At 43.2% G+C, this 16495-nt stretch overlaps 1 protein-coding gene across 4 annotated transcripts in view; it reads left to right on the top strand.

Annotated features, from left to right (window-relative positions):
- The first annotated feature begins 4982 nt into the window (after positions 1–4982).
- SPRYD3 (SPRY domain containing 3) overlaps positions 4983–16495 on the top strand; it is a 53543-nt gene continuing 42030 nt past the window's right edge. The window contains exons 1-6 of one of the 4 annotated variants that reach the window (XM_081321370.1): positions 4983–5078; positions 7805–7951; positions 9552–9627; positions 11164–11288; positions 11828–11963; positions 12755–12946. In XM_081321370.1, the coding sequence (XP_081177496.1) occupies positions 7824–7951; positions 9552–9627; positions 11164–11288; positions 11828–11963; positions 12755–12946 (657 nt within the window). In that variant the 5' untranslated portion in view covers positions 4983–5078; positions 7805–7823. Of the gene's footprint in view, positions 5224–5344; positions 5645–7804; positions 7952–9551; positions 9628–11163; positions 11289–11827; positions 11964–12754; positions 12947–16495 lie in introns of those variants that run through there. The other 3 variants (XM_081321373.1, XM_081321371.1, XM_081321372.1) reach the window with 3 other exon arrangements.

Raw genomic sequence — 16495 nt, 5'->3', positions numbered from 1 at the left:
CTGCTTCCAGTTCATACCTACCAAACTTACACTATCAATAGTGTATTGCTGAGCTCTATGGACTTTAAACAGGGACGCGGTGGCTCAGTGGGTTAGGACGCTGAGCTTGTCGATCAGAAGGTCGGCAGTTTGGCGGATTGAATCCCGAGTGCCGCGTAACAGAGTGAGCGCCTGTTACTCGTCCCAGCTTCTGCCAACCTTGCAGTTCGAAAGCATGTAAAAAAATGCAAGTAGAAAAATAGGGACCACTCCGGTGGGAATGGAACAGCGTTCCGTGCGCCTTTGGCGTCTAGTCATGCCGGCCACATGACCACGGAGATGTCCTCGGGCAAGCGCTGGCTCTTCGGCTTTGAAACGGAGATAAGCACCGGCCCCTAGAGTTGGAAACGACTAGCATGCATGTGCGGGGGAACGTTTACCTTATGGACTTTAAGGAAGTAAGAAAAATTACTGAAAAAACGGAGATCAGATTCACTCCGCCATCTTCTTACAAGTCCTGATTTCTATAGATACTCTGTCCCAAGTCTTCCAATGGGCTGCTGGAAAATGGGTCAGTTAACAAACTCTGAGACGTGGTTATTAATCAAATTCTAATGATAACCAATTTACACTCCTGGATAAAGCGCTGTTGCTTAGACCACAGTGTATTTTTTTGGCTTTGGCTGCCAGAGGGTATTATTACACCAGCTTCTGTGCTTTGGATGGAAGTAGGCAGCCAGGAGTCTTTTGCAATTTTAAGTTCTGCAACATTTCAAGATTGCCCCCCCCCCAAAACATGCTGATCCACTTGCCGGATTTGTATACCCCCATTAGATATGTCGGTACAACACAAGCCAACTTTATCTAGCATACTGTGAAAATCCAGCCCATGTAGTTCAGTTTATAGTTCAGTGAGTCATCTGGACTGATTGGGGATAAGCACTTTTTGAGCCAGTGAATTACAGATTACCCTTCCAGAGTTTAGCCTAGAATACTGTACAAACCTAGCCTAATTTTTCGTTTCTATGCCTGGAACAGACTGTCAGGACTACAGTGCCTGGACCCATGTCACAAACTAAGTCGTGCTATTTTAGTTTATTCAATAAGCCAAACACATGATTATATAAACTATGGATTAGTATGGTGTATAAATCCAAACTGGTGCTTCTCTTTCTGCATCATCACTCCTCCCCTCCCCCCCAAACAAATCTCTAAGAATTGTTGAATGGATGTTGAGTTTCAAGTAGGAACATTCAAGCTTTTTAAAGCCAAGCATGACATACTGATGCCATTCCAATTAGAGAATGGGACAAGGACAAAGAAGTGGCCAGGGCAAGGAGAAAACTTCCTTTCATTTAACCAAAAGTAAATTCATAGAATTACCTCCATAAATTAAATACTTTTCTCCTTTTTAATCAAATTCCCCATTTTGAATTTGGTGGCTGCTTTTTCAGGGCCTAGTGGTTGCACCGAAAGCTTTGAGTTGTGCACCTCTCTTTAAGAGAAGTGCTGAAATGATTAAAGTTCATTGCCCAGCTTGCCAGCAACAACCAAGCATTCCTGTCAATAGCGGGACTGGGCTCCTTATACATTCCTCCATACTAGGGGTGTCAAACTGCTGGCCCGTGGGCCAGATGCGTCATGGCGAAATGGCACTCACCCCATTGCCGGCAATGGTAAAAAAGTCGTGTCATGTGAGGTTGCGAGTTTGACACCCCTGCTCCACACGGTCCTAACGTGGTTTGGTTTGACACAGCTCAGTGTGCGATCTTGACTGCCTTCTAATTTCCTCCCCCTCCGTTTACTTTCAATAGCAGAAAGTGTACTAGTGGCCTATGCACAGCTAATGAGAAGCTGCAGAACCTCACTCTGCCTGGCCAGCTGCCTTGACTAAACCACCAAGCTAGTTGATGTCTGGATTTTCACCAATCTTCTTAATTATGCCACACCAAAAAGAAAACTATTACGTAATTCAACATAATGTCACAACTTTTGTTTCCCACTTCCCAACTTAGCCCAGCTTATACTAAAGTGGCTGTCCCTCAATACACAAAACATTTTGTGTGTTTTTCTAAGTAAAATGTTAGATATGTAACTGTATGATAAAGACTTAATAGCTTTCGCAAAAGGAGCTGCTCCATTTTTGGCATGAAACTACCTTAACATGTTGCTTGGACCTAACCAATTGACATACTATAATTAAGCAAACCATAACTTAGTAAATGTATCAAAATTAAGTCACAGGTTTATAAGATATATGAATCTTATTTCAGAGCTTCCCCCCATACAACATTTATGATTTTTAAATATAATATGCTGCTCTTTAATGACATCCAAAATCTATCGTGTGAGGTACTGCCAGTCTGCAGAACAAAAATCTGCCTTGCTGTCCATTATGCAATAAATCCCCAGGATATTGTAACTACGTGCCCAGTCAAATAGCTATGTAAAGGCATATTTTCTCATGAGCAGATACCAATTCAGTCAATCAAAGAAAATATAAAGCAGACTAAAATTCCCTGAGTAGGACACATTATCTAATTTCCCCCAGACAAGTAGAGCTTTATTAACTTCCTTCTTTGTGCCTCAGCTTTAAGTACATATAGAAGATTTCATCCTAGTTCTTAGTTTCAATCTGAAGCTTAGTCCACTGCCCCTTCTGAATTGCTGCAGGCTGTCAAAGGACAACTGGGCAATGCAGATGATTTTTTTTTAAGTTCCACTCCAAAGCAGCTGGCATGACAGCCCCACTGCAATGCTGCAGAAGGTAAAATGTTCTTTGTAAGAATAGCAAAAGCAGCAACATTAAAGATGCAGGAGGTATGGTTGAAACAGCGGGGGGGTGGGGTGGGGGGTGGGGGGAAGGAGAATGAGTCAGAAATGAAACTCAACTTTTTGGGAGGGTGTAACAATGCTTTCCTTATCAAAAAGTTGAGATGGTGGAAACATAACGGCAAGGAGGAGTAAGAAGAGAAATATTAGGGATGAATCAAGATGGGAAATTTCAGTGGCTTTTGAGTTGCAGAGATCTATCAAACAATTACTTCCAGGCTGTGGAACGTAGCAACAGGTTCATGTAGATGGTTGTACATTAAAACCCAGCATGGTTTCATTATAAAATAGCATTAGGTAATCACTGTAGGACACTGGGTTCTAGATGACCTCACCAGACACTTTCATCTCTGCCACAGCAGTTTAAAAACAAGCTTCAGAAGTTCCAGGTTTGAGCAGAGGCTGATTCTAAAACTCAGCACTGGAACAATAGCGGATTTTGGGAATTTGCACAAGGCTGACATCTGTCCTGCACAAGAATTCAGAATATTATATTTTGTGAAGGTATTGAACATGTACTTTCTGTCAAGAAATCCCTGTTTGGCCTCTTTATCTGCACAGATCCCAAAATCCTTCTAGGGAAAAATGAGCAGTATACATTTCTTAAAGCTAGGGTTTTCTTAAAACTGCTCAAAAAAAAAAAGTTCATTTGAGCTTCCGGACTCTTCTTTTTATTGTACGGCTTGTTAATATAACTTTCCCCCCCCAGCTGTTAAGTGAGGAAAGAATAAAAGGAATTAACTAACCCTTTGGCTTTTACTGTGTCCCATGAGCTATACTGTAACATTAAGTTATTATACTGATATCCTTCCTTTTTGAAACAGAGAGTCTAGGTGCCCCCCTCCTCTTATTTCTCCCCACAACAGCTACCCCGTGAGGTAGGTTAGGTTAAAAAGAGACCGACTAGTCCAGGGGTAGGCAACCTCGGCTCTTTTATGACTCATGGACTTCAACTCCCAGAATTCCTGAGTCAGCACAGTTGAAGTCCATGAGTCATAAAAGAGCCGAGGTTGCCTACCCCTGGACTAGCCAAAATTATGCCCGTGAGCTTCCATAACCGAGGCTGGATTAGAACCCTGCTCTCAATATCATAATGGCTACAGCACACACCCCCTCCCCGCTCTGAATGAAAAGCATTTCTTTCGAATCCTGAATCGTACTTCCAACCTTCCTACCCGAGGCTTGGATAAAGAGCCTCTGCCACTCTCCGTTAACACATGGCTTGATTTGAGCCTGCGACAAAGATATGCTCTATGTGTTTTTCAACCTTTTTTGGGCAAAGGCACACTTGTTTCATGAAAAAAATCACGAGGCACTCCACCATTAGAAAATGTTAAAAAATTTAACTCTGTGCCTATATTGACTATATATAAAGTAATTCTCTTGAATAGGAATCAAATAAACACAAAGAAAGTATTTTATAATTACTTTTCAATTTTTCCCACGGCACACCAGGCAACATCTCGCGGCACACTAGTGTGCCACGGAACAGTGGTTGAAAAACACTGCTTGAGGGGTCTTCAAACTTGGCCCTTTTATGACTTCTGGACTTCAACTCCCAGAATTCCTCAGCCAGGCTGAGGAATTCTGGGAGTTGAAGTCCAGAAGTCATAAAAGGGCCAAGTTTGAAGAGCCCTGCTCTATAATATCAAACACGAGAAACAGATTTGTAGAATAGGTGACAATACAATAGTCCTTAGGTAACCTGTACAATAGTCCTTAGGTAACCGCCCCCGGGTGCAGCCAATGGCGTTGTCGGAAGGTGCAGTAACAAGAAGGGGCGAGGTGGATTCAGGGTTCCCCCCCGCCCCGCCCCTCCACCCTCCCCCCTGTTGCCATTCAGCAACATCTGGCCACCGCTCCGCCGCCCTTCCCTTACGTCACACAGGCGAGCTCGGCGGGCCGAAGCCCCCCCCCTTCCGCCCCCGTAGAACGGCGTCACCCGCTCTCCATTCATACCTTCCGCACAGCTTCTCTCGCCGCCCCCCCACCCCCATTCACTAACTTCCTTCGCGAGTTCCGGGAGGCGAGACGTCGCGCCCTCCTCCAAGCTTCTCATTGGCTTCCGGCGCAGCGACCGCGGCTTGGAGGTTGGCCGAGCAAGCGGCGATAGGCGGCAGAAAAGGCGGGGGGAAAGCTGGGAAGCCCGGATGTGAAGAGGGTGGGCAAGTCCACCTTAGCCGGGAAGCGGCTGGAGTTAATAGCCGCGGGAGCAAGCGAGGCTGCGGAGGGCGGGGCTGATGGAGGGAGAGCCAGGGCCTCTCGGGGTAAGGGCCGCCTGGGGCATCGGAGCGACGGTGCGGGGCAGCGGGGAGCGCGGGGTCCCCGGGGAGGCATCTCGTGCAGGGGCGGTGGAGCAGCTGCTCACGGCTCCAGGATGTCGGCGAGGGCGTGAGAGGCTGGCTGTGAAGGGTGAGGGTCACGGTTTCCTCTGGATTTGAATGCCGGACGGCTGTGGAAAGCGATGGCTGGCGGGAGGGGTGGGGAGGGGAAGAGTCATTTTCCTAATAGGCAAAAAAAAAGGTGCAAGGGGGCTGACACGGGTCCTTTTCCTCCCTGGAAGCCCCGGACTGCATTTAGTCATCGGAGCAGACCTTCTGCACGTTCTCAGAGGCACTGTTTTTCCCCCTTGCTGTGCTGGACGTTCAGCACTTGGCGCTCGGAAGGCAGCAACGGAAACCCCGGGATTAGAAGGAGTGAAAATAGGGTATAATGGATGTGTTGAATTAATTTCATTTTCGTTTTCTTTTTTTTTCTCTTCCTCCCAGGGAATTTAAGGTGACATTTTAGTTTCATAACAGGAGATAAATTTGGTGAAGAAATACAGACCACCGTAAGGCTATATGGTTGAACTTTCTAGCTAAAAAAAAAGAGAGATTTTAATGAAGTTAATTGTAGTGTGTCCCCATTACGGTTCTAACGAGTATAATAATATTCTTGTATCACAGGATTACTGTCACCTGCTGACTGAAAGATAGTGCTGCCACGTGTTGGCTGCAAACATCTGGAGGACCACTAAATGGCAGCAAAGAGACAGCAATTTGAACCCTTTGGTCCCATCTAGTGGTCAGCTGGTTTTTTACCGAGCAAATTTAAGATGGCTTCCAGTTTTGCTCTACTGCAGCTCCTAAAATCTCAGCTAGCCAAGCTAATAGGGAAGAATTTGGTTATGCTAGGAAAAGAGCAATTGGTGCAGGAAGAGAAAGTATAATTAGTTAGATGGCGTTGGTGGACTTTGTACTATATGTAGAATAAGTTTAGTCCGGATAAGATTGGAAGAATTATTGTAGGAAATACTGCCAGCTATTAGTCAGCTCTCAACAATATTGAATTAGATGGACAACTTCTTTCTGTAAGAGGAAAAAGATTTTTACTTCTAGGGTGGAAGAAGGCCACATATGGCTCCTGAGGCCCCTTGGGGGATGGGGGGGGGCTTGTAAAGCCATCCTAAGAAGCTGCCACATTTCAGCTGCTTGCTGAAAACTGGAAGTACAATTTCTTGCCATTTGAAGTTGAAAAAGGTTGTGCCACTCTTAGACTTGCCACATTTTAAAAGAAAAAAAGGCCCCACAAAATCTGGAAAAGTTTCTGGATGTCTGATAAGGACCTGCCAGATGGACTTCTTCATCATATTGCTTTGCCTATTGCAGCCTCACTCCCAAATTATTCAGTTTCTAACTTTCAAAAGTTTTCATGCCCCGGTCTAAGTAGTGTTATAGCTAGGAATAGACAGATCTTAACAGCTGCTTATAGGACCCAAACAAAACTGACAGATAACATTTCAAATGTAGGTGGTAAAGATGTGGAGCAGGGAAAAAGACCGTGGAGCAGGGAAAAAGTTGAGTCTGGAGTGGCCAAGCTCTAAGATATTATGAGACAATATTTGGCCTAGTTGAAATGCTAACTATGGACCAGGAAGACCTAAATAAAATTCATGGTATTCCATGGAAGTCACTAAATGGCATTGATTTATTTCCTGGGGATCCTTCCTTCCTTGTGTGTGTATTTTTAAGCATCATTCTATTGATCTTAAGAGTGTATAATAACATATTCTCATTTCACTAGGTTAATATAAAATGAAATGCTGAAATAGGAGCAATCTTGATGGCAAACAAAAGCAAATTATACAAGTGGCAAGGTTTTGAGAAGTAATTTATCCCAAGCAGGTTTTATAACCAAATATACTTAGAATATGTGCAACTTATATCTGTTTCTGTAACATTACAGAACTTGATATTTATAGTACTGCTTAGAATAATCCCTCAAAAATATATTGTCAGTAATTTCGTGAGTATTGGAGACTGACTGAACTGGGATAGTAGAATCAAAATCTATTAATCTCTATCTAATTGAGAATCTTCATGGATCAATGAGTATTGAATTTATTTTGGTTATATACTAGCTTGATATTACCACCAAGTACATTAGGTTGAAATCCTTGAGATTCTCAGATATCTTAGATAGCCATAGCCCCCACTGTGAGTGATCAAAGCTTTTCAGGGTTGTAGGGATCCCCAACCCCCGATCTGTGGACTGGTGCCAGTCCAAGGCATGCCAGAAACTGGGCTGTGCAAACAAGCAAAGCCCCATCCGTGGGAAGCAGGCAGCACGCAATACCACGTGCCCTCTGGTCCGTGGAAAAACCTCTCTCTATGGAACCAGTCCCAAAAGGTTGGGGACTACTGGCCTAAAGCAGGGGTCTTCAAACCTGGCCCTTTTATGACTTGTGGACTTCAGTTCCCAGAATTCCTCAGCCAAGCACGCTGGCTGAGGAATTCTGGGAGTTGAAGTCCACAAGTTATAAAAGGGCCAAGTTTGAAGACCCCTAGCTTAAAGCATCTGAGTGGTCTAACTTGCCTGTTTCTATAAGGTCAAGGAATATTGGAGTTTGCCATAATAAAGCCAAGTTTTACAACATCCTGGCTAGAATCTCTGGTTTCTGGAATGTGTTGTGGCATTTCTTCGGATGTTTAAACATACTCATTTCCCATAGGTAGATCGTTACAGCTATAATGGATGATTTAAACCTGCACTACAGATTTTTAAACTGGAGGAGGAGGATCCGGGAGATTCGAGAGGTGCGAGCCATTCGTTACCAAGAGAGGTTCAAGCATATCCTTGTTGATGGAGACACACTAAGGTAGTTTGTGATGTTTGAATGTTCAAAGAAACTTGAATGAGGGATGTCTATCAAATATTTAAATGACGAGCAGAGAGTGCTCAGCCTAGGGAGAGTACATATTCTACTACTCAAGCACATTTAGAATGTCTACTTTTTCTGAAAGAAGGTTTAATGTTTACAGTTTTGAAGTGACTGTGGAAAAACAAATCCATTGAATAAATATGAGCAATTAAAGACAAAGAATGTTTTATAGTTACATTCAAAAAATTATTTTAACCGCTTGAATAGCATTACTTAGAACAATGATTTCAGAATATTTTAATCTCCTGACCAAAATGTGGATTTGATTTTGAAGATGCCTATCATTTCATATTTCTTTAATAGGTTGACTAACCTCCAAAGCATCTTTACCTAGTGACCCTAATAAGAGCTAGTTTGGTGTAGTGATTAAGGCCTCGGGCTAGAAATGGGGTGACCATGAGTTCTAGTCCTGCCTTAGGCACAAAGCCAGCTGGATGACCTTGGTCCCAATCATTTTTGCCACTTCCTAAAATGCTGCAAAGACAACTGTACAGACTAGTCCAGGCAGCTGATCCCCTTCCATAATGTAATCTTAATAAATTAACATAAAGGCTGGTAAAATAATGTCTACAAGCGTTCTTTTATCCTAATAAAAGAAGATACGTGTTTCAAATTATAATAAGTATTCCATGGTTTAATTTTGCATTTCTTTGCTAGGTTTTTGCATATGAATATATACACTCGTATTATGTATGTATGTGTTTGAACAATGTAAGTTCTGTAGTTTTAAATCGGAGGTAGCAATCGTTAACAGCCCTCTTTGCTAGTTAGTTTTTGTGAGATCTTGTTTCCAGTCATCTTACAACAGCAACATTAATTGGGGAGGAATGTGTGTTATCCCATCTTTTGCAAGGATGATGGAATGCTTAATTGTGCTCCGTTTCTTGCCATTCTTTGGATAATTAAATTCTACTGGGAGTCTTAGTGCTTATATTGGCATATGAGTATGACACAAGATATATTTATTTTATTTTTCACATTTCTGAACTGCTCATCTCCCTCAAAGAGAGATTTTTTGAATCCAGTTACACTTTTTATTCCAAAATGTTATCTAAAAAGCTGCAGAACTTTGTTTTTTAAAAGAATTGGCGAACTCTGGTGCACATTATCTGTCCAAAATGACTTTGGGAGAGATTAATTCCTCTTGTTGCTATTAAGCACAGAAACCTCGGAAACCAAATATTGAGGGTCACTAAGCATCCCTAGGCTAGAATGTTATTTGTTTTCTCTTGAAGGTGCTTCTGGCCAGTTAAATATGAATATTTTTAGGGGGTGGGCAGAATGTTGAGCCCTGAAGATTAGTAATCTATAGCCTAGAGCAGGTGTCTTCAAATTCCTTCAGCCAGGCATGCTGGCTGAGGAATTCTGGGAGTTGAAGTCCACAAGTCATAAAAAGGCCAAGTTTGAAGACCCCTGGCCTACAGTTTGTATCTTCCTTGGCATCAGATATCTATTCTTGTCTTTTCTTTTGTCCTTTTGCAATGTCATACATTTTGGTTTGAATATTGGAGAACCTGACTTTATATCTTTTCTGCAGTTACCATGGGAACTCTGGAGAAGTTGGTTGTTACGTTGCTCCTCGTCCGCTGACCAAAGACAACAATTATTTTGAGGTAAGCAGTTTGGCTCACCATCTGGGAAGTCTCTTTCAACATTACTCTTATTGGAGACCCTCTCTGACTTACTGTCCTTCCTTCTCTTTTTATTACTTGAGAGAGAAAATTTAGAACTATTTGATACTGGTTATACAGAGGCAGAGTTTTGCTAAACAGATTAATTTTAAAAGATTTTCCAACAAGAGGAGATATTTGTAGAACAGGTTGCCTTTCATTGTGGGTAAAAAATCTTTCATTTTTTTAATGAGATAGAAGAGAAACATTGCTAAATATAAAGGAGCAAATCTTTGAACTATATTTAGTTCATTCAGCTAAATTAAATTTAACAGAATATAATTGAAAGGGTTCCCCCCCTCCCCCTGGTTCTGTCAACACTTGGGGATATGTCCTGTGACCTGTCACTCAATAGCCTTTGGCCCAAAATGATTGTGCAACCTTGGACCAGATGAGCTGCAAAGCTCAAACATTTTCTGAATCTTCTCTTGGACAGTGAATTTTTATGTAGACTGCTAATGTTTCAGGAAACTTTTCTCCAGCTTTTCCCTAGCTACAAATCAGCATTGAGTCAGTTTTTGTAACTGGAGACTTCCCAGATGTGTCAGGAATACACTCCTGGAATTCCCAACTTAGTGGGACAATTGGGAATGCTTTGAGATATAACTTCAGTATAGTTGGAAATCATCAGGAAAAAGGTTTCCTAGAAGAATCGGAAAGACAATTTTGCTGAGCAAGAAAGTAGGAAGGAAATAACTTCCTTGTTCAATAATTTCCTCGTATAATAAGCCACTGTGCATGAATGCTGAACTTCTAACAAAGCAGTTGACTACCATCATGAAAGCAGGAACACTGTATTGTGTTGTGAATCCATCTCTAGTATTTAGAAGCCTGCTTTGTAGATCCTCATGAGCAAAGAGGTGCAGGGAAAATGGTTCTAAATAATGTGGAAAAAAGCTAATCAAAATATATTCTCTTGGCCTTTATACAAACATTCCACACCTTGATGCCTTCTGTCTGGCTTCTTGCTAATTGTAACCAGCATGCCACTTAACAGGTTTACAGTGGCTGTCCAAAATTATCTCTCGAGTTCAAAGTTTTAAAAAATGCATTAAATTACTTTTCAATTAACCTATGTGCTTGCCATCTGGAACCCTTTCTAGAAACCCTCTGCAAAATCAGAATTATCTAGGTATGCACAAGGTTTCTAGTAAGGATTAAGAACAAAGGGTACCTTAATGGGGAGGTTGAGTGATGAATACCTTGCTTAAAGCAGCTACAGAGTTCATGTCAGGAAAGGTCCTAGGAACTTTTTGGCTTACAGTTCATTCTTTTAAATACTGCTTTCCTGCCTCCGTGGGACAAATGAGATGGATGTCTTACATTACATTATTTACCCTTGGATTTTGTTCAGGCAATTAGTAAAACGAGATACATTTAGTCTTTGGCTTCATGTTTTGTAAAGACATAGTGATCATCCTTGGAAAAAATTGCCTGGGTGAAAGGTTTTGATGCATCCATTCTTTCAACTTGTTCTAGGTATCAATTGTGGACAGTGGTGTGCGTGGGACCATTGCAGTAGGGCTGGTGCCTCAGTATTACAGTTTGGACCATCAGCCTGGATGGCTACCGCATTCAGTTGCCTATCATGCTGATGATGGCAAGTAAGTTAACAAGCTTGGCAGACCAGACACAACACTCCTCCTGTGTATGTTGCTTTGCCTAGACAGGTGTAAGGAATATGTCAGGCTGTACCTCAGTTAAAGAAGCCACAGTCAGTTAAATGTTGGTTTACAACTTTGATGACCACTGGCTGGACTGCCTAAACATGGATGAGAACTGTGAGTCTCTACAAGATCCATGGTTTTAAAGTGCATACGTGACACCTGTCTGCAGTTAGCAGAGAATAAGATTTTGTGTGTGTGTGTGTGTGTGTGTGTGTGTGTGTGTGTGTTTTATCATGTGAATGTGTGAGAAACCTGAATAGAAGATAGTATTCCAACTTGTGAAAAACAAGATGAAATAGATTTGTGACTGTCAAACTAGGGGCATCTTCTCTAGGATTACAAAGCAGACCTAAGTGTACTATTGTTAATTGAGCATCATATCACATTAGCATATTGTAGATTAGTTGGTCTCCAGGAGTTGTTTAAAGTTCTCTTTGAGATTTACAGAGATTTTACCTGAGATTTGCCTTGTCCAGACTTTACAATGGTCGAGCCAAGGGACGTCAGTTTGGGACAAAATGCAATTCTGGGGACCGGATAGGCTGTGGGATTGAGCCGGTGTCCTTTGAAGTCCAGACAGCACAGATATTCTTTACCAAAAATGGGAAAAGGGTAAGTTCTGACTCAGCCTGCAATCTTTCCGAGGTCAGTAAAATGAGGACCCAGAGTGTTGGGGGCAGTATGCTGACTCTGTAAACTGCTTAGAGAGGGCTGTAAAGCACTCTGAAGTGGTATCCATGACTAAGTGCTATTGCTATGGCGCTGAAGGTACTTCCTGCAGCAATGTTGCTAAACCAAAGGATATCTGGGTTGGGTTTGGTGTTTTGATAGGACAGCTGCCTAGGAATCTCATGTACCTTGTCTTACACTCCAGGTGAAATAGTTGGGAGGATAAGTGAACATAGAACATAAATGAGAGATGAGCGTGTTCCCACCTCCACCCTAATAAACTGAGTGACTTCCCCAAAGTAATCCACTTAAAATCATGACTAAGATTTTATTTGATCCAGAGTCTCCTGCAGGTCATTCTTGAAACCTTTCTACCAAAGTTAAATAGAACGTGAATGTGACAGAATTATGGATTATACAAATTAGGGCCGACAAATAATGGGTTAGTTTGCATTTTTTAAAATAGTTTCACACTCAAAAGGACCGTATTCTTAGGTATAAGAAACTTGCCGTACCGGGGGGGGGGGAAATCTGCATCTTTTTTTTTTAATTGGATGAAAGAATTCGAATTATGTTTCTCCCCCTCCACTTGCAATCCAGAATGGTACAACCCAAGATCTCTGCCAGCTAATTCTGCCGCTTCATTCTGTACAGTCTGTAGAATGGCTTTTTGGTATGATTACCTAGGCAGATCAAACTGATCTAATCTATCCAACTGTTGCCTCCTCTTACAGGTGGGCTCAACAATAATGCCTCTCTCACCGGAAGGTCTCTTCCCAGCCGTAGGGATGCATTCGCTGGGGGAAGAAGTCCGGCTCCATCTCCGTGCAGAGCTGGGCAATGAAGAGGAAGATGACAGCATTATGATGGTGGATAGCTATGAGGATGAATGGGGACGACTGCATGACGTGAAAGTCTGCGGCACAGTGAGTGAGCGTCTTTGGGGAAGGAAGCAGAATGCCAGAACCTGGGGTGGAAGCTTTTCTGTAAGGTCCTTGAGTGAAGAAATCCACTGGAGTATATTGTTTTGTGCTTGTGAGCATGAGAGTGCTCATCCTTCAATATGTTATCATCCTTATGATCTTTGATCTCTAGAAAAGGAAAACGGGTTATTTTGTGTTAGCATTTTTTACATTCAGTGGGGAAAATGAAATAGAGTGGTAGCTTTACATGCTTGCTTTAAAGTATATGTGTATGTGTGTGTGTGTGTGTATGTATGTATGTATGTATGTAAAGGTTCCCCTGCACATGTGTGCTAGTCGTTTCCAAGTCTAGGGGCCGGTGCTCATCTCTGTTTCAAAGCCGAAGAGCCAGCGCTTGTCCGAGGATGTCTCCGTGGTCATGTGGCCGGCATGACTAGATGCCAAAGGCTCACGGAACGCTGTTACCTTCCCACCGTAGTGGTCCCTATTTTTCTACTTGCATTTTTACGTGCTTTCGAACTGCTAGGTTGGCAGAAACTGGGACGAGTAACAGGTGCTCACTCTGTTACGCGGCACTCGGGATTCGACCCATCAAACTGCCGACCTTCTGATCGACAAGCTCAGCGTCCTAACCCACTGAGCCACCGCGTCCCTATAACTTTCTGTGGTGGGCTAGCAAGCCTCCAGAATGTATTCTTGGTGATGGGGGTATTTTGTTCCTGAGCAAAAAATAATGACAGAAATATCAGAAGGAAGGTGCTGTGTACTGCTTACTTAAAATTAACTTTAGAGGTGTATTCTGTGATTTGGCATCAACAGTTTCTCTGCTTCAGGCCTGCTTTGTGTGTACAGTATTAAGTACCTTGGAGGCGGTGGAAGATGCTGCAGCATTAAGGGGAAAAACTCTGTTCTATTCACTACAGAGGCAAGTAAAAAAAAAGGATGCATTTTTATTTTTATTTTGCCTTCAGAGTAGGCCACCCCCATATTCTTGCAAGTCAGAGCTGGCAGCTCTTCCCCAAACTTAAGTCTACTCCTTTCTTAGTTAGTTCATTCATTCATTTGTTCCATTTCTGTAGCTGCTCATCTCAGCCAAGTGATTCTGGGAGGCTTGCGATTCCATACAGTGTAGTAGAGAAAGGCATAAGGTGGGGAAATGGCACAGCCAGTCCCATTTGGGGCCGAGTTCCCTGTCAGAAGGTGAAACCCTGAAGGCTGAGTCTCCTTCACTTCCACTTGCATCCGTTCTCCTCGTCCCCCGCCTCCCCTCCTCACCTTAGCTGATCTGAGCAGCATGTCAGGTTTCTGTTCAGAGTGACTTGGACTTTGAACAGAAGGAACACTTCTTAAGGGTGAAGAGATTGAAGCACGTAGCTGTAGGCCTCACTCATTAGTCATAAGAGCTAAGGATGAAATCTCCATACAAATCTTGAGGGGGGAGGGGGCGTTTATGCTCTAGGGAAAGGCATAAATAACTTCAGGGAGTTGGCCATCATCTAGGCAACAGCATGACTTTTGTTGGCTCTTGTCATGCCTAGACCAGCAGAAGGATCATCGGGACCTCTCGTGCATGGTTTTGGAGTACTGCGGAACGCATACAGTGAAACGGCCAGAGCACGTTCCTGGTTTTCATTATGCAGCTGAAAACCACGGGGCCGGTGGTTATCATTGCGTATGACATTCTCTGCAGCTCAACACTGTTGATGGAGCAGCTACCTTACGATAAGAGAAAGAAGTGGGGTTGGCTGCCGGTAGCACATTGGCTGCCATCCAAGATGACAATTTAGGCTCCTACTCTGAAGGGCAGCATTGGCGAGCCAAAGAAAGGGTAGCTGTCTGCCTTGGGAGAGCGGGATGCGTGGGTGCTAACGGAAGACAGCTTCTCCTGGCAAATCTGAGCCCTTGTTTTCAGACGGGGATCTCGGCTTGCCCTGACAGCTTGCTGAAGTCCGAAAAGGGAACTGTTTGTGCATGGGCCTGCTGTTCTCTTCTTCCCTGTTGCAGAGTTGCATCCAGAAGCAGAGAGGGGGTTAGCAGCCGGGAGGTCACCCAGCATTTCCTCCTGGGGCTCTGACTATGTCCATGGGCTGCCAGCTGCTGCTTTCTGTCCTGGTGCTCTTGAGATTTTTCTCACTCCCATTTAAAAACATTTTGTCCTGTCTCTTGCGGTCTCAAATGGATGCTTGGCAGCTTGTGTAAAAACTCTGAAATCCCAGTGGGGAGCTGAGAAAAGTGGGCTTTTCCCTTCTTTGGAGACTGTGGGATAGACACGATGACGTAATCCTACGCCGGTCAGATCCAGCTAGTGACTTGGTGTTGCTTTGGGCACACGTTGCCAAGGCTCTCTGGCGTGTTCCTCTTCATTTGTGGCTCGCTGGGAGCCTTGCTCTTTATGCACCTACATTTATTCCTTTAGTCTTCTGGTGTATCTGTTGCTGCTGAATTCCTCCCAGTACGAAACCCGGGGGCCTTGATGGAATGGTAATGACCCTTATGGAGGCACCGTAAGAGAGCTGCACATGCATTGGCTAAAAAAATGATTTATTTTCACTGCTTTACAAAGCGCTGTGGGTTTTACAAGTCTTGAGAAAGGGAAGGAAATTGCGAATGACTTGGGTTCCTGAGCAATGGAAAAAATGACTAATAAGAGTTCCTATCCGGCATCATCAGAGATTCCAGTTGGCATTATCCAGAGATTGCAAGGACATGCTTGTAGCTATAAAACATAAAAATGTTCACGAGGCAGTGGGAGTGAGAGAGAAAAAGCTGTGTTAATCCTCACGTCCAACAATTTGTACTTTTGTCTTTTTACCTTCTAATGGACTTATAATTAGTGGTTGGGAGGATTGGAGTCAACGGTATGGAGTTAAAGAAGTAAGGATGCCCTCTCATTTCTAAATGTTGCTAGATACAGGTAGTCCTCCACTTAGCACCACAACCGAGCCCACAAATTCCTGTTGCTAAGTGAAGCATTTTGTTAAGGGAATTTTGTCCCATTTTACAACCTTTGATGCCACGGCTGTTAAGTGAATCACTACAGTTGTTAAGTTAGCAACACCTTGTTAAGTGAGTCTGGCTTCCCCCCACTGACTTTGCTCGTCAGAAGATCGCAAAAGTTGATCACGTGACTCTGGGACACTGGAACTGTCATAAATGTGAATCAGTTGCCAAACATCCCAATTTTGATCATGTGACCGTGGGGGAGGCCGCAACGGTCCTAAGTGTGAAGAACGGTCGTCAGTCACTTTTTCCCGTGCCACTGTAACTTTGAATGGTCACTAAATGAACTGTTGTAAGTCGAGGACTACTTGTACTGTTGTGGCATTGCCATCGTTCCTATCTACTGAGTTCCTTGAAGCTCTTTTAGCTGTGTTTTCTGATACAGAAACTAGGATTCCTGGTTTAATGGAAAAAACTGGCGTCTGTCTTCTGTGGTGGTCATAAATCTGGCATCAAACACTAAAATGTATGCAGCATGGCTGTCAACATAGGCCGCTGTCACTCTTAAGCAATCTCTTTGCTTAAGAAAGCAGCCAAGTGATGGAAACATGC

The sequence above is a fragment of the Vipera berus genome (assembly GCF_964194415.1).
Source record: "Vipera berus genome assembly, chromosome: 2".
NCBI classification, from domain to species: Eukaryota; Metazoa; Chordata; class Lepidosauria; order Squamata; family Viperidae; genus Vipera; species Vipera berus.
Note: the sequence above shows the minus strand (reverse complement) of the source record. Positions and strands in the feature narration are given on the sequence as shown.